The sequence below is a fragment of the Dromiciops gliroides genome, chromosome 5 (genome assembly GCF_019393635.1).
Source record: "Dromiciops gliroides isolate mDroGli1 chromosome 5, mDroGli1.pri, whole genome shotgun sequence".
NCBI classification, from domain to species: Eukaryota; Metazoa; Chordata; class Mammalia; order Microbiotheria; family Microbiotheriidae; genus Dromiciops; species Dromiciops gliroides.
Window position 1 is genome coordinate 148,505,477 of NC_057865.1, and position 27,789 is coordinate 148,533,265.

Here is a 27,789-nt window from a genome sequence, read left to right on the forward strand (position 1 = left end):
ACCTAACTTAAGTTAGTTTTGAAGTAGGCTTAAAAAAAGATAGAAAGTGGGCTGGTGAAATAAAAGTAAATACAATACAATTCCATATGTGAATACACTTACAACAAAAACACTGCAAACCACAACTGCAGTGGGAATAGAAGAACTCAAGTGTCTGGTTTCAAATACTAGAGTTGATAGAGCACAGGAGATGGACCACCAGGCCTTGAAGTCAGGAAGATCTGAGTTCAAATCCAGCCTCAAACACTTACTAGTTGTGTGGCCTTGGGTAAGTCACTTAACTACTTTTTTGCCTCGATTTTCTCATCTGTAAACTGGGAATAATAATCAAATGAGATAATAATTGTGAAGCACTTAGTATAGTACCTGGCATATAGTTGATGCTCTAGAAATTTTAGCCATTGCTATTATTAGTTATTATTATTATTGAAAATGTCAAAAGATTAAGAATAGTATCATTAGGTGGATTTGGAACTGGCAAAAGTTATGTCCACTTGTAAGAAAGATTCTAGTGGCATGCTCTAGTGAGATCTGTGCTTGTTCCCATGCTATAACTTTAACAGGTTTGGTCTTTTTTTTTTTTTCAGTTGGTCAGATAAAGCCATGAGAGTGTGATTATTAAAATTACAAATGACACAAATCTGGAAAATAATGTATGATATAGTCAAGATCTAAAATAATAATAACTTTTATTTAATGTTTTAAATGGGTTTTGTTATTTAATGTTTTAAAGGTAATAAAGCACTTTCCAAATATTATCTCATTTAATCTTCACAGCAACCCTGGGAGATAAGTGCCTTTGTTATACCCATTTTGTAGGTAAATAACTTGCCTATAGTCACACAGCTACTAAATATCTGAAGCAAATTTCAAATGTGAAACTTCTGGAATTCATGTCTGACCCTCTATCCACTAGGCTGCCTAGGTGCTTTAATCAGTATTTATTGGTCCTACTATGTGCCAGATGCCAGGGATAAAATGGTAGAAATGACTCAGTTCCTCCCCTAAGAGGCATGTTACATTCTGTTATGAAAGAAAGCATGATGGGAGACCATGTCCATACCCAGTTACTGGGTGCTATCACCACTCATCTTGACTTATGTCTTGCCACTGAACTCTGATGACTGGAGGAGAAAGTGAGGCTGATGACATTGCACAGCCCTACCTCTCTTAAATACCTATTAAGTACCTACAGTGTGTTAGGCATTATGCTAAGTACTGGGGATACAAAGAAAGACAAAAGACAGTCTCTTATCTCAAGGAGGTCACATTTAAAGCAGGACTTCAAGGAATCTGAGAGGTAGGGATGAAGAGAGAAAATATTCCAGGCATGGGAGACAACCAGTGAAAATGCCCAGAGTTGGGAGATGGAGTGAGTATCTTTGGACTGAATCTAGTAAGATGAAATTTTTAATAGATTTAATAGAGATTCATATAAAAAATCTTATATTTGAATTAAAAAGCTAACAGCACAACTACAAGATGGGAGGGGCTTAAGTATACCACAGATCCCCTGAAAAAGATAGAGGAGTTTTAACTAGCTGAAAATAAGCCAAGAGTGTAATACGACACCAAAAAAGCAGATGCAATCTTGGGCTCCATCAAGAGAGGTGCAGTTTTAAGGACTAGGAAGGTGATAGTCCTTCTATGGTCAGGCCATGTCTAAAATATTGGGTTCAAATTCAGAGTCATATTTTATGAAGAACGTTGGTAAACTGAAGACCATCCAGAGCAGAGCCACAAGGATGATGAATGAGCTTAAAATCATGCCACAGGAAGGTTGAAAGTAGTAGTTCTTAATCAAGGGTCCTTGGCCCAGTAAGATGTCTGTGGTTTCAGGAGTCTGTGAAGTTAGATGGGGAAATTAAATCTGTACTTCATTGTAATTGGTTTGAATTGTAATCCTATAAATTTTATTTTATGCATTATAAAATATTATTCTTAGATGGAGTCCATAGGCTTCAGCCAATTTTCAAAGGGGTTCATGACACACACAAAAAGGTGAAAACTTCAGAATGAAAGGACTTGGGGATATTTAGTCTGAAGAAAAGAACCCAAGGGTTGGAGGGGAGTGGGGAAGAGAAACACAATAGGTATCTTCAAGTATATGATCATCTGTTAGGGAAGAAAAGCAAGGTGGTCTGATGGAAGAAGGCATTGAGCTTGAAGTATCAGGAATCAAAGAAGCTTTGAATCCTGGCTCTGCCTCCTATGAACTGTGTGATAATGCCCAAATCACTACAACTCCTTGAGCTTCCGTTCCCACATCTGTAAAATGAAGGGTTTGAGTTAGATGACCTATAAAATTCCATTCCAGATCTAAATCTATCATTCTAATCCGAGAAGGGATTAGATTTATTCGATTTGGTCTCAGAGGGAAGAGCTAGAACAAAGGGGAGAAATTTCAAAGAAGAAAACTTGGGTTTGATATAAAGAAAAACTTCCTAACAATCTGACCTGTCTAAAAGTAGAACAGACTGTTGGGAAGTAGTGGGTTGTCTCTCAATAAAAGTCTTCAAGCAAAGGTCAGGTGGCCAACTGTGCGTGCTGTAGAGCCCAGCTTCTTAAACTGTGGGCTGTGGTGAAAAATTTGGCAACAGTAAAAGGCTATGTATACCCATTTTATATACCTGTATACCTGGGGTCACATAAAAATGTCTCAGGCAAAAGGAGATTGCGAGTGGAAAAAAGTTTAAGAAGCTGTATTATTCAGATTTGGGTTGGACTAGATGACCTCTTAAATCTCTCTCAACAATGAGATTTTGTGAAAGGTTAAGTAAAGGATATGTGGCAGCACCAACTGGACACACAAAAATTCTGATGGTGATATTGAAGACTGAAATATAAATGGAAAATAACTAGAAGTTGCTGACGCATTTTGAAAAAAAAGTGTTGACATGAATAAAAGCAGTAGGTGGAAAAGAATATTTTTGTAGTAGGTTTTTTTTTAAGCCCTGGAAACAGTATTAATTTACACATAAGATTCCAGGAGCCTGGATGAAGCATATCTTGTATGATAGAAACAAAAAGATAGATTTTTGGATATAGGAAAAAATGGAGATGACTGCTTGGAACACCAGCTGGTGATTGGTAGCAATCATTAGAAAGAATCTTCAATCATCATCTTTGCAGGGAGACTTTTGCCAAGGAAGTCATAGACCTTGGTAAAGAGGAACTAATTAATTTTCACTGTACCCTAGAGAAAGAGCAAGTGTCATTCTCTCCTCTTGTATAGAGAAGGTGAAGCATATAACCTTTAAGTGATTTAGGCAGCATCACAAATATACTTGTGGCAGGAATGGAAATAATAGGTCCCAGTAATTCCAACTTCCAGACTCTCAAGTAATGTGCTGTGACAAAAAGTATGTGGATGAACTTTTCTCATAAATTACTTTTAAATACAAAGGAATGTTTTTTTAAAATATGTGGAAGATAGAACTAATAATGGGATCATATGGGTTCCATAAGATGGGACCGCATAAATTAGCTATGCTGTATTGGACCTTTTATTGGATATAGTGATTTCACAGGATGTGATTGGACCCTCCTTATATCATCATCACCATAACCAACAAACAGTGAACTGCTACAATAGGCAAGATCCCAAGTTAAGTGTTAAGGATAAAAAGAGATTCTGAGAAGTTAATTATAATATAGGATACAGCAAAGATACATTTTTTAAAAACTAATAATATGAATCTGGGAAGTGAAATTATAGGTTAAAGAAAGTTTCTGCCATGCTGGTAAAATTATATAGTGCAATATTCTACTCCATGGTAAAATCAACTTTGCCACTGCTTGTGTAAAAGGTGAGTCAATCTGCTCCCCTTTGGTTCTCTTCATAATCCCAGTATATAACACATGCCCCAGTCTACCCTCCCTTCTTCCATTTGCACTGGTAGGTAGGATCCCCAGACACTAGATATTGCTTCTCTCTTCAGTCATCTAAGGGTCTGGCTGTGTGGTGGTTTTTCTAATGCTATGGCTGTGTGCCCCCACACACACACACACCATGATTATTGGTCTTATATTAATTAGTCAGTAAGACAATTAACTTTTAGAAATAGCTGTTTTCTTTTATTCCTTTTTTTCTGTGTCACTTCATTTTTATTTTATTTTTAAATTAATTTGTTTTCCATGCATTTACAATGTCGTTCCCACTGCTGCCACCCCACCCCCCATTGAGTGAGTAATGTCTACTGTGGTAAGGTTGGTACTGGTGGTATAAAACATCCCCAACCCCCAAAACACTATTACTCGATACTTACAGAGTTTGTGTGAAAGTGTAAGTGTAAGTTGAGTGGAAATCTATAAAATGCTCAAATCTCTCAGTTCTAAACCAGCTTCCTGTTTTATAGATGACCCTCAGGGTCACCAGCTTTCCTCAACCAAACTGAACATATGTCTTATTCAGCATCACTCTGGTTCATCCGATAGTTTTCAAAGACTTTTAAATTGACTCAAATCAGTCCAAAATCTATAATTGGTTCATTCAAGGCCTTGTTTACACCTACTTTTTTTTCCTGGTTTTCATTCATTTCATTAAAGCTAGAATATTAATTAAATTACTGTGATATGAGATAAGATCTAGGGACCTATAATTTATTTGTTTCCTTTAAGTATACAAGGTAGGAAATGGTACAAACTCTACAATATATCAAATATACAATATATGCAGAAAAATTGGTAATAACTACCAAACACACATAAAAGCATCGTCAAGTAGCCAGAATTACATAGCAAATCAATAGTTCATAAACTATCAAGACAAAGTGCCATACTTCAAATAAAAACCTCAAAATATTCTTGAGATTTCAACAAATAAACTATTAGTACTGGATCACAATCACAAATAAAACTAATATGGTAATAACAATCATTATTGTTCTTGTTATAAAACTATTGCCAGCAATTATCCAAACAGAGCACTAATGCACATAAATTTTAAAAGAGCCTTTTCAATAGCTGTTGCTATACCAAATACTTAGAACCTCTAAACAATGTGGAATGGAAAGCTCTCAAAATAGAGAGACATCATAGAAGAAGATGAAATCATGTGGGAATGATTCTTTAAATAGTCCTCCTTGGTCTTTATATACTAAAATGTTGTATTTGTTGATAATTGCCAGTTTTGTCATTTTTAAGTTAAAAATAAATTAAAATGTTAGATTTTATTATGATGGAGTTTTCATCATATCTGCAAGTGTGCATATTGGGGTTTTTGTTTATGCATTTGGGGGATTTTAGCAACCTTTATAATGGAGGGAAAATTTTTAGCATTATTTCATCTACAATTATCATTGATTACAAATATCCTTTAGTAAAGTGGTATACCATTCCTTGGTGCTAAAAAAAATGGTATTAATTACTGAGCACCTAAATTGTTCTGGTAAGCATTCTCCAGTATTATCCTCAATATGGTATAATAGAAGAAGGATGAACTTTGGAGTCAGAGTTCCTTGGGTTCAAATCCTATCTGTGATGCTCACTACTTGTGTGACTTTTAGAACTGAAGGCTTTGGACAAGGTAGCCCATCCAGTTCTATATCCATGATCCTTCCAGAGAAGTCTCTTCATATTCAATTTACACAAGCCCATAAATCACTATAAAGGTTTATGCTGCCACCTAGTGCTTAAGAGGAAAAATAGAAGGTTGTCTTTTCCATCTGAAGTTGATTACACCTGCTCATTCAAGAAATATTTTTTCAATAACTAATGTTCAAACCACTAAGATGCTATATGAGATCCAGAGAATAAAAATTATGCAGCCTCATCTTGATGTGACTTAATACCCTAATCCTTTCTGATGTGTAAATGTGAAATTGTGCATTGGCTTCTAGAATACTATATCAATTCAGCCACTCCTCTTATGTCTGAATAATGTTCTTTAGATTATTTTAAAATCTTTTTAAAGTATGACTATGATTTCTTTCATTGTGTCCTTACTCCCTTTGTTTCCGTTGTTCAATTAGCTTTTCTCTTTTTGTCATCTCTTTTTAGTTCTGTCATTACTTCTTAAAGCTTTCTGCCTACACTATGCTTACCATCACCTACACCTAAGACCCAGATCTCCTCACTATTGTGGTATTGTGGCTTCCCAGTCAACTAAATTGTTATATTTTAGAAACATTATACTAAAACAAAAACTATTCATGTGCAACAAGTTATTCTCTCTTCCCTGTCCTTGTCCCTGTCCTTCTCTGCCGCCCCCCTACAATTTAAACCAAAATATCACATAAATTTCTTCCAAATAAAAAATGCATTCTCTTCTTTGGGTGCACATATGTGGTTAAATATACAAACAGGAGACACACTTTTTCAGCAGTACTTGGCTGGAAATGTACCCTTCATTCTGTTTTCTTTTGTCAAAGGTCTCAAGCCACTCGTTTCCGGTGGCATCAGCCAGCTCCATTTGACAAGCAGCAAACATGGGCAATAGACAATGTCTATATTGGAGATGGCTGCATAGATATGTGCAGTGGCCATGGAAGATGTGTACAAGGAAATTGTGTGTAAGTATGTTTTATTCTTTCTAAAGAACGCTTTTCATTTACATTCCAGCTGGCTGTCTTCTCAGAAACTGGTTTCTGAATCACCCCAAAGCTCCCATTAGGTCCTGTGATTTTTGTATGTGTGAGTTTTTTCCCTTAGATGAGATCTTGAACTAACTATGAATTTTCTAGGTTATGTTTCCTATCTAAAAATCAAGAACATGTTAAGAGAAGAATTCATAATAATTAGCAATATTTATATTTCCTTTGGTATTCTTATTTAACTCAGTTTAATTCAATTCATCAAATATTTATTAAGTATATAATATGTGCTAGGTAATGAGTATACAAAGATAAAATAAGATATAGTTTCTGCCTTCAAAAAGCATACACTATAGTAGAATGGATAAGGCATAGTCAACAAGGAGTTTATTAATTATTGTTAATTAACCTGGTCATTGAAGAAGTGGCCCTCACTGACATTGCTGCCTACATTGCTTCTCTAAGCAGTTAACAAAAGACATTAGAGATGGAAAAGAAATCTGTGTAGGAGGAGGTGTCTGAAATTTTGGACAAAGATTAAAAGTTTGAAGATGTTCCTAAGAGATACAACGTTGTGTTGGGACCTGAGAAAATCATTTTAAAATATTCAGGACTTTTCTACATTAGGACCAAATTTAGCTCAAAATATGTTGCATAATATGCAACTCTTCTGTTATTAACTGTGCTAAATTACATAAGTAAATCAATATTTATTGCATATTTTATAAATTGCATGGGCATGTAAAAAGGTAAATATATGCAGATCAAATGTCTAGATTTTGTAGAGATATCTATAAAATATATCTATATAGCTAGCCAGTTTTGCTGTACTATTTATATAGATATATCTGTGCATTGCCCATTGACTACGTTTATTCTGATAAAGAGCTTTCTCTATAAATACTGTAAAGAGCTTCATGTATGAGTCCTGTGGAGCTTCTTTAGAAACAGTGTGCTTGTAGGATTGGGGAGATGGAGGGCATCATGCTCCATTTTCAAAAATTATGCTACCCAGTAATGAATTATGATCTGTGTATTCAGGTTTGGCTGTAGAGGCCAACAGAGATCCACTAAACAAATGTGAAATCTCCTTGATTGAAGACTACAGGTAACTAAAAGTCCAAGCATCAGTCTCTTCCATATTGAACATGTGAAATATGAAATCAAACCATTGATTAATAATGGTAGCCAGTTGTGGGCAGCTCGGTGGTACAGTGGATAAAGCACCAGCCCTGGATTCAGAAGGAACTGAGTTCAAATTCGGCCTCAAAAACTTGACACTTACTAGCTGTGTGACCCTGGGCAAGTCACTTAACCCTCATTGCCCTGCAAAAAAACAAAACAAAACAAAATAATGGTAGCCAGTACCAGAAGTGTCTTTTGATGTTTGCCATGAGGTTCCAAGGCTTCTACTTTTGCCCAAAGTATTTTTCTTTTAAGATCAACAGTACTTATTTACAGCATTACAACAAGAAGGTTTGTCAGCTGGGCTTGTTTCCCCAGCCGTCTTCCTTACTTGACTTCAGTGAATGCTTAAAAGATTTTCTCTTTTCTGATCCTTCATTAGTCCTATAACCCTGAAAAAAAGAAATACAAAGGATTTCCTACATTTTCTTGTCAGAAATCAGTTCAAATAGAGTCACTATATTACCAAAGACATTGTACATTGAAGTACAAGGAAAATTGCTTGCTTACAGTAAACTTCCTTTTAAAATATAGGGTTAATTCATCCAAAGTTTATTTCTAACTTGAAACACTTTAAAGAAGGTTATTTGTTTAAGTCTGTTACTCCATGAAGTCAAGTAACTTGTCCTAATTCTGGATGGGGAAAAAAATGGTAATAGACTCTTCTTCTCTGAACTGATTTTTCTCCTTTCTTTTTTTCTTATTTCTAGCTGTGATGAGCAGTGGAGTGGCTTGTATTGTGATGAGCCAGAGATCACCCTACCAACACAACTCAAAGACAACTTCAACAGAGCTCCATCCAACCAGAACTGGTTGACTGTGAACGGTGGAAAATTGAGTACTGTGTGTGGTGCTGTTGCTTCTGGGATGGCTCTTCACTTCAGTGGCGTTAGTTCTTAGCTTTCAGTCACTTTTTTTAAAATGTTAATTAATCATGTTATTAATTTATTATTGAAAACCCACACCAGGAACTCAACTTGCCTAGTAGCTTTTGACATTTAAATCAAAGGACTTTAACTTTTTTGTGTCATGGACCCTTTCTAAGTCTAATAAAACCTATAGACCCCTACTCGGGATCTTATTTTAAATGCCTAAAACAAAATACATAGAACTACAAAGGAAATGAAAGCTTAGTGAAAATAAAGGTGTAATTTTATTCCCATCCAAGTTTACAAACCTCCTGAAAGATGTCCATAGGTTCTAGGTTAAGAACCCCTGACTTAAACTAATTTCAGTGTATAAAATATCCTAATATTTCAGTCCCACTCTACAAATCCCTATCAGGATTCTCTGTCTACTTATTCTCATTCCCTTGTCCTGTTGTGGAGTCATGGTTAGTTTATATTCTATTCTCCTGGTTCTGTTCTTTCACATTGCTTTGATTATTTTGTAAAAGTCTTTCTAGATTCTTCTGTACTCCTCATATCTGTCCATCTTAATTTCATTATAGTACTCCATTACACTAATGTATCATATATTGATTAACCATTTTCCTATCATTGGACGTTGGAGTTGCTTCTAGGTTTTTGGAGTTATATAGAATGCTAAGATGAAAACCCTTGAATAGGTCATTCTTTTACATTTGATACCCTTTCAGGGCACATTCCCAAGGCTGCAATTCTTGGGTCAGTCAGTCATTTTAGTCAACTAGCATTTATTAAGTACTTATTGTGTGCCAGGCACTGTTCAAATCCCTGGGAATATAACTAAGTGGAAAGAAAGAGTGTCCCTTTCCTCAGGGAGCTCATGTTCAAATGGGGAAGATGACACATAAAAGGAAAATGAAAAGGGGTAGACAGAGACAAAGTTGTCCACCTGGCTTGGGGGTATGGTAAAAGAAGTCTGGAGTACGTGAAAGGCTATGATTCTTCTTGTGATTTCTGTTTCACTCATGAGATACAGACTAGATAGTGGATAAAGAGCTAGCTCCAAAGCCAGGAAAACCTGGGACCAAGTCCTGGCTGTGTGACCCTGGGAAGGTCCCTTCATTGCTATGTGCTCTAGACAAATAAGACTAAGAGTTGTTCAGAGGGTACTAATGTGCATGGGTTCCAGAAGTTTCTTCACCTAGTCCCTTATACTGATGCAATTGCAGGTCCAGTCCCTATCCTTATTTCAATCATTTCTTCATCCATTAACTTCACTGAAGCACTTCATTCTTCAGTAAGTTTACTTAAAAGTTTAATAAGAAATTAGGTCATTGGCATCATGTTTATACAAATCTCTGGTCAGACTGTGACATTTCAAAAAGCAAAAATACAAAAATTGTCCATGTTTTCTTATCAAAAATCAGGATTTGGTTTAGCTTAATTATACAGGGTAGTATTATCCCAGGTCACATCAAAGTTCACATAAAAATTATTTAAATTAATACAGTCTCCATCAGGGAAGAATATTTGCATAGTTTTTGGAGATCTGCGATCTGGATGGCATTTTAATTGAAAACTCTTGAATTTATCACAGATTTGGAATTTAAAAGCCAAAACTCTGTAAAGTGAGCTTCAATGGCTCCTGAATTTATTAATGATAATCAATCCTTTTTGGTAATTACCAATAAGTACCAGACACATGCTCATAGCCATACATACTTGTTCACCATGACAAAATTTAAACTAGAAAATCTTTTCCTTGAAGTACCTCAGATTCCAATCCCCTTCAGAATCATTCCACATTTGAAGTAAAAAACTGGCTTTTGTTTTTTAAAAATACCATGACTTAAGGATCAAACACTCAAATTTCCTTCATTCTCAAAGGAGCTGTGATTTCCATAGCAAAGAGAATTCCTAGTGTGAGAATTCCCTCCACCAAGGCAGATCAACACAATCATAATTGTAGAAAAATCCCAGGAACTTAAGGAATTATCCAAGTCACAAAAAAGTGATTCACCTAATATCAAACAGCTACTAAGTATCAGAGATAGGATTTCAATAATCAATCAACAAGCACCTACCAGCAATTAGGCACCTGCAAGAACCAGGCACTGTGTAGTCACTGGGAATACAAAATGAAAAAGACAGGGGGCAGCTAGGTGGCACAGTGAATAAAGCACTGGCCCTGGATTCAGGAGGACCTGAGTTCAAATCCAGCCTCAGACACTTGACACTTACAAGCTTTGTGACCCTGGGAAAGTTACTTAACCCTCATTGCCCCGCCCCCCCAAAAAAACTGAAAGACCCTGCACTCAGTGAATATACATTCTATCTGGGATTTGAACCCAGCTCCCTAACTCTAAGCCAGTGAACTCTATCCATTATACCATGCTGTCACCCCTTACCTTTATCAGTGAGCTAAATTATTTTTTTATTTATTCATTATCTACCATATTCCTCCTTGAATTGCCCTCACTGCCTTGGAGCTTGTTGCCTTGGATAAACAGAGCATATTACTGAAATTCTTGATGTATTTTCTTTTTTTCTTTTTTTTTTTTTTTAGTGAGGCAATTGGGGTTAAGTGACTTGCCCAGGGTCACACAGCTAGTAAGTGTTAAGTGTCTGAGGCCGTATTTGACCTCAGGTACTCCTGACTCCAGGGCCAGTGCTCTATCCACTGCGCCACCTAGCTGCCCCATGATATATTTTCTTATGATAATTATGTCTTACTCTAAGACCATCAAGGACACATTAAGCACTCAAGGGTTGGCATAATTACAAGAATTAACTGGGAATCAGGAGATGAGATCCGAGCTCTGCTAGTGATTATGGATGCTTTGGTCAAATCCTTTGTCCTAATTTCACTCATCTGTTAAACTGAAGCAAAATAATTTCTGTGTTATCTGTGCTGCCCAAATAAGTAATGAATGAGTTATTTAATTTTTTCATGTGCCTATAATTCTTCAATGGCAAGGCAACAAGTATATATTAAGCACTTACTGTGTGCCAGGCACTGGGCTAAGCTGTTATAAAAAGACAGATATTGTTCCTAGTCTATCTAGTGTTAATTTAGACAAAGAATTTTCCAGATGTAGTCATAAGCAAATTCCATTCATTTAAAACTATCATTATCACATAAAAAATAATTCTCAGCTCAACGTCTGATTAGCAACTAGTGCCTTTAAAAAAAAAACAACCGATAACATTAAATGTAGTAATTAGCCAATAATTTAAATTTAAAAATACAGGGTTGTTTATGCTCCAAGATATGTAGATAAGAAAGATCATCCTCTGGTTCTGTAATTACTAAATAACAGTGAAATTCTTAACCAGCTACCTCAGTAAATAATGCATACTGATGGTTTTACTAATATTGTTTTCCATTCTGCTTTTATTTGTCTTTTAGGGCTGTAGTCGCTTATTAGTCACAGTGGACCTGAACCTCACCAATGCTGAATTCATCCAGTTTTATTTTATGTATGGATGCTTGATAACCCCAAACAACCGCAACCAAGGAGTTCTTCTGGAATATTCTGTCAATGGAGGCATTACCTGGAACCTTCTCATGGAAATTTTCTATGACCAATATAGTAAACCTGGGTTTGTAATTTTCTCACGATAACTCCTGTTATTGAGGAAGTTTCATAGTGAGACCAATTGAAAACAATGAGAGATTTTAGTAATCCACACCCAGTTCCTGGTAAAAGGAACTTTAGCAATTATCTAATCCAACTTCACACCCAATGCAGCAATCCCTTCTTCAACTTTCCTTGACTGAGCTAAAATGTAGAGATGAGGTTTTTGACTAAAACAAGTATCCATAGCCTAGAACCTAGCTTTAAAACACAAACAGAAAAGAAATATGCTACACTTGTTCCTGATTAGTTAAAGGGATATAGGAAAAAAAGAAGGATCAAAAATGTTCATCAAGTAAGTACTCACTTTTAGAAAAGTTCAAAAATTCACTAGAAAAAAACTTTGTTGAAAACCCAAAATATACATGATTCATCTACCAAGAACTTATCTTATCTTAGAACAAAGATCCTGTTTGACTTTCTAACAAAACAAAAAAAAGATTGCAGAGACAAGAGTACTTTTTAAAGCATGGCCCTACCAAGAAGTACAGTTAAGTCTATAAAATAAGCCAGATCAAGTGGAAATTAATCTAGCTAAGCTAGAAGATAGGGCAGCTAGGTGGCACAATGAATATAGCACTCACCTTAGAGTCAGGAAGACCAGAGTTCAAATTTGACCTGAAACACTTATTAGCTGTATGACCCTTGGCAAGTCACTTAACCTTGTTTGCCCCAATTCCTTCAACTGTAAAATGAGCTGGAGAAGAAAATGGCAAATCACTCTAATATCTTTGCCTAGAAAACCCTAAATGGGGTCATGGAAAGTTGGACAGGACTGAAAAGACTCAACAATAACAAAGCCAGAAGATAATTTTAAGAACACACTGTAGAGTATTTGAAAACCAATGAAAGGGGCAGCTAGGTGGCACAGTGAATAGAGCACCAGCCCTGGAGTCAGGAGTACCTGAGTTCAAATCCAGCCTCAGACACTTAACACTTACTAGCTGTGTGACCCTGGGCAAGTCACTTAACCCCAATTGCCTCACTAAAATAAAAAAAAAGAAAACCAATGAAAGCTTCATTAAATACTTTAAAGGCAGAAATCCCCTTGTGATAGATCAAACATTGCTTAATTCAACAACCATTGTTGGTGCATCATGGTGCATCACGTAAAAGATGTGCTCCAACAGGGAAAGGATATAAGAAAGGGATTAAGATAAATATTATCTTACTCTTTACTATGAAAGGAAGACTCTAGGGTAAACTCTTTAATGTAGTATCACTAAACACTTAAGGAAATTTATTGGGGGAAGAAAAGGTTTCTTTTAAGAGAATCATACTTGACCACTATACTTTAGCTCATTGACTAGAAGGGATAAATTGGCATATCTGTAATCTGTGGGTGTAATTTGGACTTTTTTTTTCCTTTTTTTGTGAGGTAAATGGGGTTAAGTGACTTGCCTAGGGTCACACAACTAGTAAGTGTAAAGTGTCTGAGGCTGGATTTGAACTCAGGTACTCCTGACTCCAGGGCTGGTGCTCTATCCACTGTGCCACCTAGCTGCCCCTGTAATTTGGACTTTTAAAAAGCTTTGAAGAGGTTCAAAACCAATGGCTATTTATAAAAATCAAGTCAGTTGGGATGAGGAAGAATATAAACAGAGAACTGGTGCTGAAATGAGTATCATTTAATGTCAAATGGAAGTCAAATGCTCCAGGCTTAAAACCTGGATTACATTCCTGTCTTTATAAATGCTAATAAATATACCAGAGGGAATTCACAGTGAAATTCCCTAGTTTGTTTGTGACACTAAGCTCCTCCTAAGGGTAAATTGCTAAATCAATAGGGATAATAAAAGGAATATCCATAGGGCTATGAGAATGGACCAGAAAGTGGCAGTTCAAGATAGGCAAGCATAAAGAACTTGATGAATTATTAAAATTATATGTATAGAATGATCAACTCTGAGCTGTCCTTTACAACCCGGTCTACGAACTCTAAGGAGATATAGTCAGTCCTTAAGTATCTGAAATTAACATTAGGAACCTCATCTATTTCTTCCATTGTTTACTCAGAGAGAAAATACTTGGCCTTATAGAACATGAATCTGAGGGTGTGTTTCTTGTTAATTTTATAAGAATATAAAGTACATAGTTAATATTAAGAAAATAGGCGACTAATGAGTAATAATAATTCACATTTCTATAATACCTTAAGATTTGCCAAACACTTTCCTCAGCCCTGTGTGGTGAGCAGTACATTTTCAGTCCCATCTGACAAATAAGAAACAGAGAAGTTAAGTGACTTGTCTAGGTTCACACCATTGATGTCAGATACCATATTGAAACCTATCTCTTCTAACTCTATTACTAATTTTTTCCCACTACACCAGGTGGCCCCAGGGGCAGAGAGAGACCTCCAGAGAGGGGAGGGAGGGAGAGAGGGGGGAAAGGGGGAGGGAGGGAGGGAGAGAGGGAGAGAAAGAAAATACATATATATATATACACACACACATGCATATACTCATACATACAAACATGCATATATATATATATACATACACACATACACACACATATACATATGTGTGTGTTTGTTGGCACCCTGGATGCATCCTGACTATAGGTCAGCTTAAGCAATGTGCCTGTAAGCTCAGAGTTTAGTTTCCCAGAACCACCTGCATGACATGTCCCATCACTTACATGTAGTTGCCCACCCAGCATTCATCTATCTCCAAAATCTCCCAGGAGTATTTTATAGGATTTTTATATACAGGAGGAATCTTATAACTGAATTAATCCAATCCTTTCATTTTAAAGATAAGACTGAAGGCCCACAAGGTTAAATGACTTGAACGAACATATGAATAAATAAAAGGAAAAACACAAATTGTTTACTCTGGACCAAGCACTGTGCTATATTTATACAAATATAAAAATGAAGACAACCCTAGCCCTTAAGGAATTTAAATTCTACTCAGGAAATCTACAGTCAGACAATAAGCATTTACTAAGTACCTACTATGTGCAAAGTACCTACACTGTGCAAAGCACTAGGCATATAAAAAGAGGTAAAAGAGCCCTACTTTCAAGGAGTTCACAATCTAATGGGGGAGACAACAACTAAACAAGTATTTATTTACAAACAAGCCATATATAGGATAAATAGGAAATACTAAAAGAGGTAGAGCACTAGAATTAAGAGAGGTTGGGAAAGGCTTCCTGTAAAAGAAAGGATTTTACTTAGGACTTGAAGGAAGTCAAAGAAGCCAAGAGCATGAAATGAAGAGAAAGAACATTCCAGACATGGGAAAACACCCAGAGAAAATGCTTTAAGCCAAGAAATGGTGCGTTTTATTTGTATATGAGCAAGGAGACCAATGCCACTGGATTGAAGATTATGTGGCAAAGAGTGTAAGGCATAAGAAAATGGGAAAGGTGGAGAAGGGGGCCTAAGTTATGAAGGGCTTTGAATGCCAAAAAGAAGATTGTGTCTTTGATGTATAGGGGAGTGATGGCTAGAGAGGGGTATTTTGTTTGGAAAGTTACAAGGATAGTGAAGAGAAAGTAAATGTACACAGCCTGCCCATTAGCAATGGCAGATCATGGTTCATTAACTGGAAGGAGGAGAACAAAAGGGTACAGACATGGCAGCAAGGGAGCTGGCAAGCTGCCATCAAAAATGGTCAAGGAATAAAGTGAACCATGGCCAGGGTTGATCTACATGCAGTAGGCTGTGTGAGGCACAGACCAGTCAGGATAGCAGGGTCTCATAGCAGGCATTTCAGAGGGTGAAAGGATTCAATTCTCCAGACAATGTGCTCCCTGGTCCAAGTGGCAAGGGGAGGTATCTTGCCTGAAGTCACACAGGTAGTTGAGTGGCAGATTGGCATTTGAACCTACATCATCTGACTCTAAATGTAGTGCTCCTTTCAATTACACCATGCAGCCTGGTTTTAGAGATTCCCATAAGATACAGAGAGAATCCTGAGTTATCCAGAAAATTATCCAAAGTTGCCCCACTTTGGGAATCCTGAGTTCTTGTTTGTTCTCTCTCTCTCTCTCTCTATCTCTCTGTCTCCAGGCTGATTTCAGGAAAATCTAGGAGCCATTCTCATGACTAGGGATGTAAACATAAAACAGAGTTCAAGTATGATTCGATGAAGGCTAAATTGGTTATGACTCCTTTGTAGGCACCTAGCTGGCTCAGTGATAGAATGCTGGGCCTGGAATCAGGAAGATCTGAGCTTATGACTCTCACAGCTCTGTGATCCTAGGCAAGTCATTTAGCCTCTATTTGCCTAATCCACTGAAGAAGAAAATGGCAAACCACTTCAGTATCTTTGCCAAGAAAACCCCATATGGAGTCACAAAGAGTCAAACACAACTCAACAACAATAGCAGTCATTTAATATCAAATGTCATCATTTGATATCAAAAATCTCTCCTAAATTTCCCCCAACAACTCTGCCACATGCTAAGTTATGACTTTGTTTCTTGTTATGATTGATTGTTCTTTTGCTGGAAGTTTGACTCAAGTTTTATTTTTTCTTCTCCCCCATCACTGCTTATTTAGGTTTGTAAACCTCCTCCTTCCTCCTGATGCTAAAGAGGCAGCCACACGTTTCCGCTGGTGGCAGCCTCGGCACGATGGTCTGGACCAGAATGACTGGGCTATCGATAATGTCTTAATCTCAGGCTCTGCGGACCAGAGAACTGTCATGTTAGACACTTTCAGCAGTGCTCCTGTACCCCAGCATGAGCGATCCCCTGCTGACGCTGGGCCTGTGGGGAGGATTGCTTTTGACATATTCATGGAGGACAAAACCACAGGTACGATTTATGGGAGCCAGAGAAAGAAACCAGGGGACACACAGCTGGGTCATCTAAGCAGAATACAAAATGTAACAGGGTGGGGTTCATGGCATGTAGGGCTAGAAGGAACTTGGAAATACTTTCAGCCATGTCTTTAGAAATATGCTAGGTCATATGCATGACTAGAAAGTCTACTCTCTCAGTCATCAGAGAGGGCATGACTGATTTTCCTAATGTCAATGTCAGATGACATTATATAATTTTTATTAATTATATAATTAGGCATTATGCAATATACATATATTTATATGTCAAAATATCCTTTAATAGTTCTCTCCTTTTTGCATATATATAACCTATATAAAATTGTTTGCCATCTTAGGGAGGGAGGGAGAAAATTTGGAACTCAAAATTTTATTTAAAATGATTGTTAAAATTTGTCTTTACCGGGGCAGCTAGGTGGCGCAGTGGATAGAGCACTGGCCCTGGATTCAGGAGTACCTGAGTTCAAATGACTCAGACACTTAACACTTACGAGCTATGTGACCCTGGGCAAGTCACTTAACCCCAATTGCCTCACTAAAAAAAAAAAAAATTATCTTTACCTATAATTAGAAAAAATAAAATACTATTTAAAGATACTTCTAGGGGGCAGCTAGATGGCGCAGTGGATAGAGCACCAGCCCTGGAGTCAGGAGTACCTGAGTTCAAATCCAGCCTCAGACACTTAACACTTACTAGCTGTGTGACCCTGGGCAAGTCACTTAACCCCAATTGCCTCACTAAAAAAAAAAAGAAATGTAAAGATACTTCTATCCTTTAGTAGACTGGGGTTGCAGATGATGGCTTATTGTCCACGCTTATAGGAATAAGCACAGTTTAAATAATTCTTCCCTGTCTCTGCCAGAGGTATGCTGGAAAATGTTTAAAAACCAGTTCTTTGGGAGGAGAGTGTATGTGCAACACATTTTTAAGTTTAATCTACATTATTCACATTTTATCCATCAGTTTCTTAAGTCTACAGCATCAACAAAATGATAAATCAAGTTCTTGATTGGTACTGTTTTCCAATTTCTAAGGTATAAATAAATGTTCACCCTGAAAATTTAATAATCAGATCTCTTGAGCTGGTTAATGATAGCTCCAGCACACCCTCTGTATAAATCTCATCGGTCATTTTATGGTGCATTCATATAACTTTGTGAAATCTGAAGTTATCACTCAGGTGGAAGAAAGGGATTTAAACCCAAGTCCACTGACTTTAAATTCAGTGCCCTTTCCACTACACCATCTCATTTTATAAATGAGGCCACTGAGGGTCAGAGGAGTGAAGTTACTAGCCAGTGCCTGACCCTAGGTCTTGTGCAGAGGGGAGTTTATTTAAATTGGTCAATTTTATTTAAATTGCCCAGGCTTACACAGGTAGTAAATAATAGATAACCTGGTTTTGTATCTCATCTCTGGCTCCAAATCTAGCCCTTTTTCTACTATGCAGCGCTGGCCTTGGTACTTAAATAGTACTAATGTCAGCAGTACCTTATACTCACTATTTCATGTTCAAATTTACTCCTCTAAACTGTAAATAAAGTTTTCCTTCCCTGTACCAAATAAGTAGATTACCGTAATAAAGGTAATTTTATTTATAAGGTATTTTTATTCATTGCTGTTTCCCTTCTGTTTTGTGTAGAATGTCAGGTATTTCTTTGAAACTTCAGTTTCCATATCCAATAAAAGTGAATTGATTTTTACTAAATTTCATATGCAGTTGTAATGACATTGCATGTTTCAGATATTGGATTAGTTCTTGAAGTATCACCCCAGGGTTTAGGCTAAGCATATTTTATAGTCATTCTAGTAAGTAGGAAATATATCCACAGGTTATATGCATTGGGGTGGGGGGGATGTCTGATTATATTTTGACTTCACAATGCCATTGCAGAGAAAAAACAATGTAAAATATAAAATTCATCTGGGTGCCACAACTAAGTCAGATTCAGAGCATTCAAGGAACAGACACATTTAACCAAGCTAAGTGCAAGGCTTATTGTGTAGTAGTATGAAAACTAATAGTGGAAAAATTATCCATACAAAAAAAGAGTACAATGCCTGTGTTTTCTCCATTTCACTGCATCTTACTCCTTTGGTCTGGTGTGGAGAATTAAAGCTTTTGATGTATGTACCTGAATCCCAGGAAGCAGTTTGATCCAGACAACTGACTGGTTCTAGATGGTCCATAGATTTTAAGGGCTACAGGGGACTAATGGAAGTGTACCCCCTCTATAAATGCATCACTTCTAGAGTAATCAGATAAGGGAAAGGGCTCACAAAATTCTTCTGGAACCATAGTCTAGAATTCTGGATGTTCATCATTTTCTATCAATATCCCTGCAAACCTCTCAGGGCCAAATGGTCCTGGTCTAACTGGCAAGCATCTCACCTTTACAAAGCATTTAACTGTACCACAAATTTGATTATTTATATTTCACTGCTTTGATAACTCTGATATGTTTATGCAGGCATTCTCCCCATTAGTACAGATTGCAATCCATCCATTTCTTCTCATTCTGTGCAATTTTATGCATATTCTCCCATAGATCCTCCACAATGTGGCACTAATTTGGTTATACCACAGAAAATCAATACAGCAAAAAGCGAATGACAATTAAATTGCTTAGTCTATGGTTTGGCTCCACTGAACGTGGACCACTAGTTCCCTGATGAATCATGGCCTCAGGTTTCAATTAGTTATCTTTGCTGTGAATATTTTTGCTTACCTTGAAAATGTTCAAAGGCAGTCTGGAGTGACAACATGGAGACCGATTAGGAAATTAAACCTATAACTCACATTTCTGTAAGGACTTGAAGCTTTGCTAAGGGCTTAGCTCCAAACAGCCCTGTGAGGTAGGTAGTTCATACTTAGTTTATCCCCATTTTATAATTCAAGAAAGAAACTGAGGTTCTGAGAGATTCCCTGATTGGCCTGTAATCTCATAGGTCATAAGTATCTGAGACAGAATCTGAATCTTGCTTTCAAGGTCTATACTCTCACCACCATACCATGTGGCCTCTCAAATTAAATGTGTTCCTATTAGATTTACTTTTTTAAAAGTCATTTCAGAATCATGGAATCCCAAAGTTGGAAAAGAGCTCAGAAGCTCTCTAGCCCTACCCCATACTTAAAATGCAAATGATCTTTACAAAACTGACATGTAGCAATTCAACCTTTCACGGAAGGTCTCTGGGTCCAGAGAACACCCTTCCTCCTGAGGCATCCCATTCCACTTTTAGATGACTCTGGTTATTAGGAAAGCTTCCCTTCCATCAAATCTAAATTTGCCTCTTTGCAATTTCAACCCATTACTTCTAGTTCTGCCTTCTGGAGCCAAATAAAATAAGTTGAATCTATTTTCCATGGACCATGCTTTGAAAATGTAAAGACTGAAATCATACTCAACCTTTAAGTTTTCTCTTCTTTGGGTGAAATGCCTCTACTACTTTCAGTGGTTCTTAAATCAGGTTATAGGTTTTAAAAGTTAGAAGGGGTCTTAGAGATGACTAGGATGGGAGGTTTTTTTTGTTTGGTTGGTTTTGGGGTTTTGTGGGGCAATGAGGGTAAGTGACTTGCCCAGGGTCACACAGCTAGTAAGTGTTAAGTGTCTGATGCTGGATTTGAACTCAGGTCTCCTAAATCCAGGGCTGGTGCTTTGTCCACTGCACCATCTAGCTGCCCCCAGGATGGGAGTTTTTAACCTTTTTTTGTGCCATAGACCCTTTTGGCATTTTGGACTCAAGAGAATAATGTTTTCCAATGTATAAAACACCTGAGATTACTAAGGAAATAATTTTATTTAAATGCAGTATCATAATAGTTTTAAAAACAAATTTCTGTTTCTTTCATTTTTTATATCTGTAAAATGGGGATAATAATGGTACCTACCTATGAAGGTTATTATGAGGATCAAATGAGATATTTCTGAAGCATTTAGTACAGTGCCTGGCACATAGCAGGTACTATATAATTGCTAGTTTTTGTCATTTAAAGAAGCAGCCTAGTACAGTGGAAAGGGTCATTGAACCTAGAAACAAGAGAGACCTGAGCAAGTTATTCTCAGCTTTTTGAACCTCTGTTGTTTGTTTTTTGTTTTTCATTTGTAAAATGACATTATAACATTTGATCCCAGGGTTGCTGGAAGGACCATTTCAATGAGATGAAACTTAAAAGTACTATACAAATGTCAGTTATAATTATTGACAATTATCTTCTACTTTGCTGTAAACTCTGTTGATTTTTTTCTTAAGTGAATGAGCACTGGCTGTTCCATGATGATTGTACTGTGGAAAGGTTCTGTGATTCCCCTGATGGTGTAATGATCTGTGGTAGTCATGATGGCAGAGAAGTTTACGCAGTTACCCATGACCTAACTCCTACTGAAGGCTGGATAATGCAATTCAAGGTGAGAGCTTCCTTGCCTGAATTATATAAGTAATCATTTAGCATCATTTCAATGCAATTCATAAGATAACATTATAAAGAGAGACAATCGACTCTTTCATTTACTTAGTATCTAATGTATACTTCTTATTCTTTTAAAATTCCTTTCTGAATATGAATTTAAATATCAACACACACAAACACTAATACAAAAATAATTGTATATAAAACCATAAAAATTCATTCATTCATGTCTGTGTCCCATTCTTCACTTCTTTCTGTTGTCTGCATATTTTTAAATGTTTCATCAATGCTCTTTTCTTTCATTTCTTCCCTTTTGGCACTATAGAACTACTTACCAATTCACTCTTTCCAATTTTTAGTTTTCCTTTTATTCCTATGTCCCTCCTGTTTTCCCCATTTTTTAAAATGAAAACTAAAGCCATCAATACATATATGCATAGTAGTATATACATGCATAGCAAAACAAATTCCCACATTTGCCATGTCCAAAAATGTATACCTCTTTCAACAGTCTAAGTCTCACTTCTCTGGCACTGGCCAGTGGCATGTTTCATCTTCATTCTTTCATGCTCAAGGTTTCTTCAATGTATGATTTTTTTAAAAAAAATAAACAAATGAGATAATGCTTTAGTAATAAATTGAGAGCACTATTTTGTTAAACCCATGGCATAATCTTCAAAGGCATTTTCTTTCTCTACTATTCCTTCTTAAAAAATTTTATAAGGAAGGGGCAGCTAGATGGCACAGTGGATAGAGCACCAGCCCTGGAGTCAGGAGTACCTGAGTTCAAATCTGGCCTCAGACACTTAACACTTACTAGCTGTGTGACCCTGGGCAAGTCACTTAACCCCAATTGCCTCACTAAAAAAAAATTTATAAGAAGAAAGATTCCTTCTTAGTGGTTAAAGTCAGGTACTGGTAGGAGCTGTGGATAATGATTCTAGCTATTTCCTCTAACTTATTAACTGGACTAGGCAAACCCTCTTCTTTGAAGAAGGAATCTTTTGGCAATGGGGAGAAATTTTTTCTTATATTGTTTTGATGTTACTAGAAGAGAAAAATTGCAGAAGAGAAAAATCTTCATTAGTGGTAACTTCAACAGTCATTGCTGTTAGTTGGTCAATTCCAGTTCAAGTAATGTAATATTTCACCTAGTTTCCCTCTGCAAGGAGAAATGCTTCCTTCCATTATCAAATAAAAGATTCTATCCCCTATTAAAAGAAGCTTCACACTTCATTGCATGTTAGTGGTGGGTAAAGTAATGTCAAAAATTGTACTGCTAAATAGTAACACTTGTAAAAATAATAATTCTCCTTGGTGAAAAACTATGCCAAATAGAAATGCCAGACCATTAACACCACAATCACTGATCTGGAAGAGTGGGCAAAGGCTTTCCAAGTCAGAGAGCCAGCCAGAAAAGCATAGCAAGAAGTAACCACTACAGCCTCACTCCCTGAGCCCACCACCTGCACAGTACCTTTGGCATGGATCACAACTGTCATCTTTGGCAGCATCTCTATTGCCACTCCCCAGCCCTCCCCATGAAGAAAATGAAACTATACATAACACGATGAATGTGCCATAGCTTCTATTCAGCAGTCCCCAACTTTCTTTAGAAGAATTTCAGAATAGAAATTCTTACAGGTTTATTTTTTAAACTTTTATGTTTTGTCTTTCTCTAACTATTAGATTTCTGTTGGCTGTAAAGTATCTGACAGAATTGCACAGAATCAAGTCCATGTGCAGTATTCTACTGATTTTGGAGTGAGCTGGAGCTATCTGGTACCCCAGTGTTTACCTGCTGACCCAAAATGCTCTGGAAGTGTCTCGCAGCCATCAGTATTCTTTCCAACAAAAGGATGGAAACGAATCACCTACCCCCTTCCTGACAGCTTAGTTGGCAAGTAAGTAAGAAATGAAGATAAAGCTTGGTTCAGTGGAATTCATTGAAAATTCTATTATTAAATGGTTTATAAAAAGCAGTATGCTGTCCTTCTTCCCACCCTAATGTTGAGTGCACTGTAATTGTTGTCTTCCATGAGAAAACATTTCTCTTCAAAATGTCTGAGCTATGTAATCCCCTTGCACTTGGCCAGATGGCTTTGGCAGGCCACTTGTATTTTCAAAGTCTCAATGTCATTATTCACCAAATGGGGATAAAACTGACTGAGGAAGCCATCAGAACAGATAGTTACTATCTCATCACTCTTCTTGAGCATGGACCCTTAAAGAGACTTGCTCTTTCCACATGACCCACCTTAATCAGGCAATGGCACATGCCAGTAAGGGGCCAAACTCTTAGAATATTTGCTAGCTGTACATAATGGTATTTTCTAGGTTTAATTTTTCTTTTAACTGGAGCATGATGTTCTGCACCTGCAAAGAAAAACAATTAGCCTGATGTAATGGTGAGCCAAAGTGATTAAACTGCTTTCAAGGAAGCCCATGGCTATATTCACTTCAGCCAATTTCAAGAGCTTAGGGCTTTCACTCCATCTTTATAACTTGGCGAAACTGCTGTGTTGATTAAAATAGCCACTACCAAAAAATCTATCATTTTGTTAGGTAATTATTTTAAAGTTCCCAAAGATTTGTGAATTTGTTGTTATGGTTACTCTCTCCAATGATGCAGATCACACTTCCTCCACACCTTAGCAGTCCATGTTTAATGAACTTCTGGGGCAAAAACAAACACCTGGTGCTCAGTCTTGTGAGATTTAAAATTGGATATTAGATCATAAATCTCCCCTACTTAACCTTTCCCTTAATTTATCTCCCAAACTAGTAAATGGAAGCAGGTTTTGGTTTTCTAGATAGACCTTTTTATTTATAGTTATGATAGTCACAAGGTGATGTTGGTTAGAAGGATAGGAAAGTAGAAACACAATACAAATCGTCTTAAGTCTAAGCTTAGTCTATATTCCTTATAACAACTCACCAAACCGACAAGGCCACCAACCGACAAGGCCACCAACCGACAAGGCCACCTTTGGAGAGAGAGAGTCCGTGCCGCGCCGTCAGGAGTCCCGCCAAGCAGGCAAAAAAGGCCTCTCTCCTTTTCTCCACCCCGGAAGTCAAAAAAAAACCCGGCAGGCAGTCTGACATGCGCAGCAGGCGCACTGTACCTGGCAGGCAGTCTGACATGCGCAGCAGGCGGACTGTACCCGGCAGGCAGTCTGACATGCGCAGCAGGCGGACTGTTCATCTCCTCCCCAAAAGGGTGGTCCTTGAAAAACTGGCGTCTTTCAGTTATCCTAACCGACTGTTAAAAACTTTCATATTTTACCACATTTCCCCCCTTTGCTTCCTCAAGAAACGGAATGTTTCCTTGATGGAACAGTAAAAAGAATATAATAACTTTTGCTGACTAATAATATGCGAACAACAATACAGAAAAGGAAGAGAGGAAAGTTTTGTCCAGAGGGGCGATTTTTTTTTTTCCTCATGAACCGACGCTTTGACATTAGTCTTGCAAAGGGAGAGCCTCTGCAGAGAGTACATGTTACAGATAGTATATAACAGAAAGGAGATAGTAAAAGCTAATAAAGCAAAACAGTTCATATAAAGTCTCTGAGTTCTCTTGTCTTCTTGAAGTGGTAAGATGTCATCAGGAGGAAACTGGATTCTGGTCTGGAAAACTGGATTCTGGACTCTGGTCTGGAAAGCTGGATTATCTTCTTTAACTGTTTGAATTGCTGTATTTTTAAAACCTTAGCATAGCATTGTCAATGATCAAATTAATAAATTCCATTACATTCCCTCCTTTATATGGTTAGACTTGTAATAGAGGGTTGAGGTAGTTATGCAATGTGTAACACTTTTTACCACCATGTGTCTGGATCAAAGCCAAATTTAGTATGTGTTCATGACACCTGAAAATGTTATGGAAAGGTTATCATACCATATCTCATGGTTCTGAGACAGCCAGTGATTGTGCTAGGCCACAGGTGAATTCAACTGAGTGAGATAAAAAGATAAATAAGTTCAGTTAAATTAGGTTAAATTAGGAGGGAGAGAGGATGAATACTGGACTGTGCCTAGTAATTGTGCTCTACATAGTCACCATCATAAGCAAACCATGGACTTACGTATACCTGTCTCTCCTTTTGTTGCACATATATTCTCTCCAGGGCCTGCGTCAGAGTTCACAGCAAGTTAGTCTCTGAAATGATAAGTTTCCATATTTCTGAAATCTCATTAATTTCACCAAAGACAATATGATGGTAAAAATGTGTGCTATGCTGCATAACTGAGAATATATTAGTGATATATACAATAATTCCAAACCATACCCAGAGTATAATGACATATAAATAATAAACGAATGTAAATAGCTGATTATATTAGACATTGTTACATAATCTTCTTTTAGACATTATTACATAATCTTCTTTTAGCAAGTAGACCACATCATCTTATACATGAATTCTCTGGTATAACAGTAGCAGATACTTAAAGTGGTGATTAATTCATCAAAAAGAAATAAGACTTCAATTAGCAAGATTCAATATTCAATGTTTTCAGTGAGGTATCAAGCAATTTCTGGTACTTTTTAGTTAAACAGAACAACATACAAGAGAAAGGAGAAAAATAAATAAATAAAACAAAACTCATTAGAACTCATGGTTCTCTCAAAAAGAAAGAGTAAATAAAAAAAAAGAAGAATTCTGGTAGCTTCTGAGGCCCGATAGCCTCACCCACAGCATATACTTAAAATGTCTTTGAATAATCACTTAGTTTACAAAATTTAGTTTTAAAGAAAAGCAAAAGAAACAAAAGTAAAAAAAAAAAACCAAAGCAAAACCAAAAATAAAAAATAAAAAGCAAAAGATTCGCTAAGCACCCTTTTGTGCTCTTAAAGAACTTAAAGGTGCAGTCAATTCCAGGTCTTTTCAGTGCCTTTCAAAAGTCAAAACAAAAACAAAAAAAACCCAAAAATTAATAAAAAAAAAATAGTTGAGGTAGGCCAGAAAACTAGGCCATGTACTTCAGTGCTTTTGCCTGTAGAAGGAAATGCTTGTTAAATTATAAGGTATTTAAGCTGCTAGAGTTTGGGGTATGCCACATTGTTTTAACTGGTTCCCCAATTCTCTGCATGCCAAAGTGGCAGGGGTTTCTGAATTGTCATTGATCTTTCTAATGCTGTCATAATGTTCTTTATGGTAGAAAATGTGGAGTTCTGTAGCATCAGTTTTGTCTGTGCCACTGATTTTCAATAAAGGCTGATTTAATTGATGAACCACAACATTCAGCTGATGCTGCTTAGCAAATGCTACAATTGTATCATTTCCTCCCCACTTTCCAAATTTCTTTAATTCATCAACATATTCTTCAAAAGGGGAGTCATTTACTATAAAAGACTCAAACTCTTGTCTATGGTTAATCATATAAGAAGCAGCTTCTTGTCTGTGTCTGAGATGATTTCTACAGTGACCTTCTAGCTGGTCTGCTAAAGCCCTAAACCTTAAATTTCTTTTTCCACTTTTCTACTTCAGAATCGTCATAGGTTAGGTTGGAAGGAATATCCTCAGAAGGTGAAAGGTTAAATACATGTTCAGGAGCTTCTAATGCAGCAAGCTTGGCTGCAGAATCGGCTCGTGCATTTCCCTTTGAAACAGGGTCACTATTCCCTGTGTGGGCAGGGCAATGTACAACGGCTAGGGAAGAAGGCAGTTTTAGGGCATCTAAGAGGTCCTTGATAAGGTCCCCATTGGCAATAGCCTTGCCCGAGGATGTTAGAAAGCCTCGTTGACGCCAAATCATACCAATAAAGTGGCATATGCCAAAGCCATATTTCGAGTCAGTAAAAATGGTGGCACTCTTATCTTTAGCTATATTACAGGCCTGTGTAAGAGCCACAAGTTCAGCAGCCTGTGCACTAAAATGGGAAGGCAGAGAAGCTGCCCAGAGGGTGTCATAATCAGAAACTACAGCAGCTCCAGTAAAACGGGTTCCCTCTCTCATAAATGAGGAACCATCTGTATAGAGGACAAGATCAGGATTTTCTAAAGGTGTATCAAAAAGATCATCACGGGGTTTTTCAGCCATATCAACTAAAGAAGCACAGTCATGCAACGGTTCCCCCGAGAATGGTAAATTAGGGAGTAGTGTTGCTGGATTAAGAACTGTGCAGCGTTTTAAAGTGATATTCTCATTACCTAACAGGGTTATTTCATACTTAGCCAGCCTTTGATCTGAAAAGGCTTGTGTCCTGTGACGTAGTAAGAGAGCCTCCACTTCGTGAGGGCATTGCACAGTTAGAGGGTTACCTAGGACCAAATCAGAGGCTTTTTCTACCAAAAGCGCTGTGGCCGTCACTGCTCTAAGGCAAGGTGGCACTCCAGCCGCTACAGGGT

General features: G+C 37.1%; 1 protein-coding gene across 4 annotated transcripts in view; it reads left to right on the forward strand.

The window, feature by feature from the left end:
- Nucleotides 1–27,789, forward strand: part of RELN (reelin) — a 577,995-nt gene that overhangs the window by 512,514 nt on the left and 37,692 nt on the right. For all 4 annotated transcript variants that reach the window (XM_043965756.1, XM_043965757.1, XM_043965754.1 and 1 more), the window contains exons 47-52: nt 6,372–6,512; nt 8,429–8,606; nt 11,994–12,187; nt 16,739–16,995; nt 21,277–21,431; nt 23,123–23,337. In XM_043965756.1, coding sequence (XP_043821691.1) covers nt 6,372–6,512; nt 8,429–8,606; nt 11,994–12,187; nt 16,739–16,995; nt 21,277–21,431; nt 23,123–23,337 — 1,140 coding nt within the window. The remainder of the gene's footprint in view (nt 1–6,371; nt 6,513–8,428; nt 8,607–11,993; nt 12,188–16,738; nt 16,996–21,276; nt 21,432–23,122; nt 23,338–27,789) is intronic.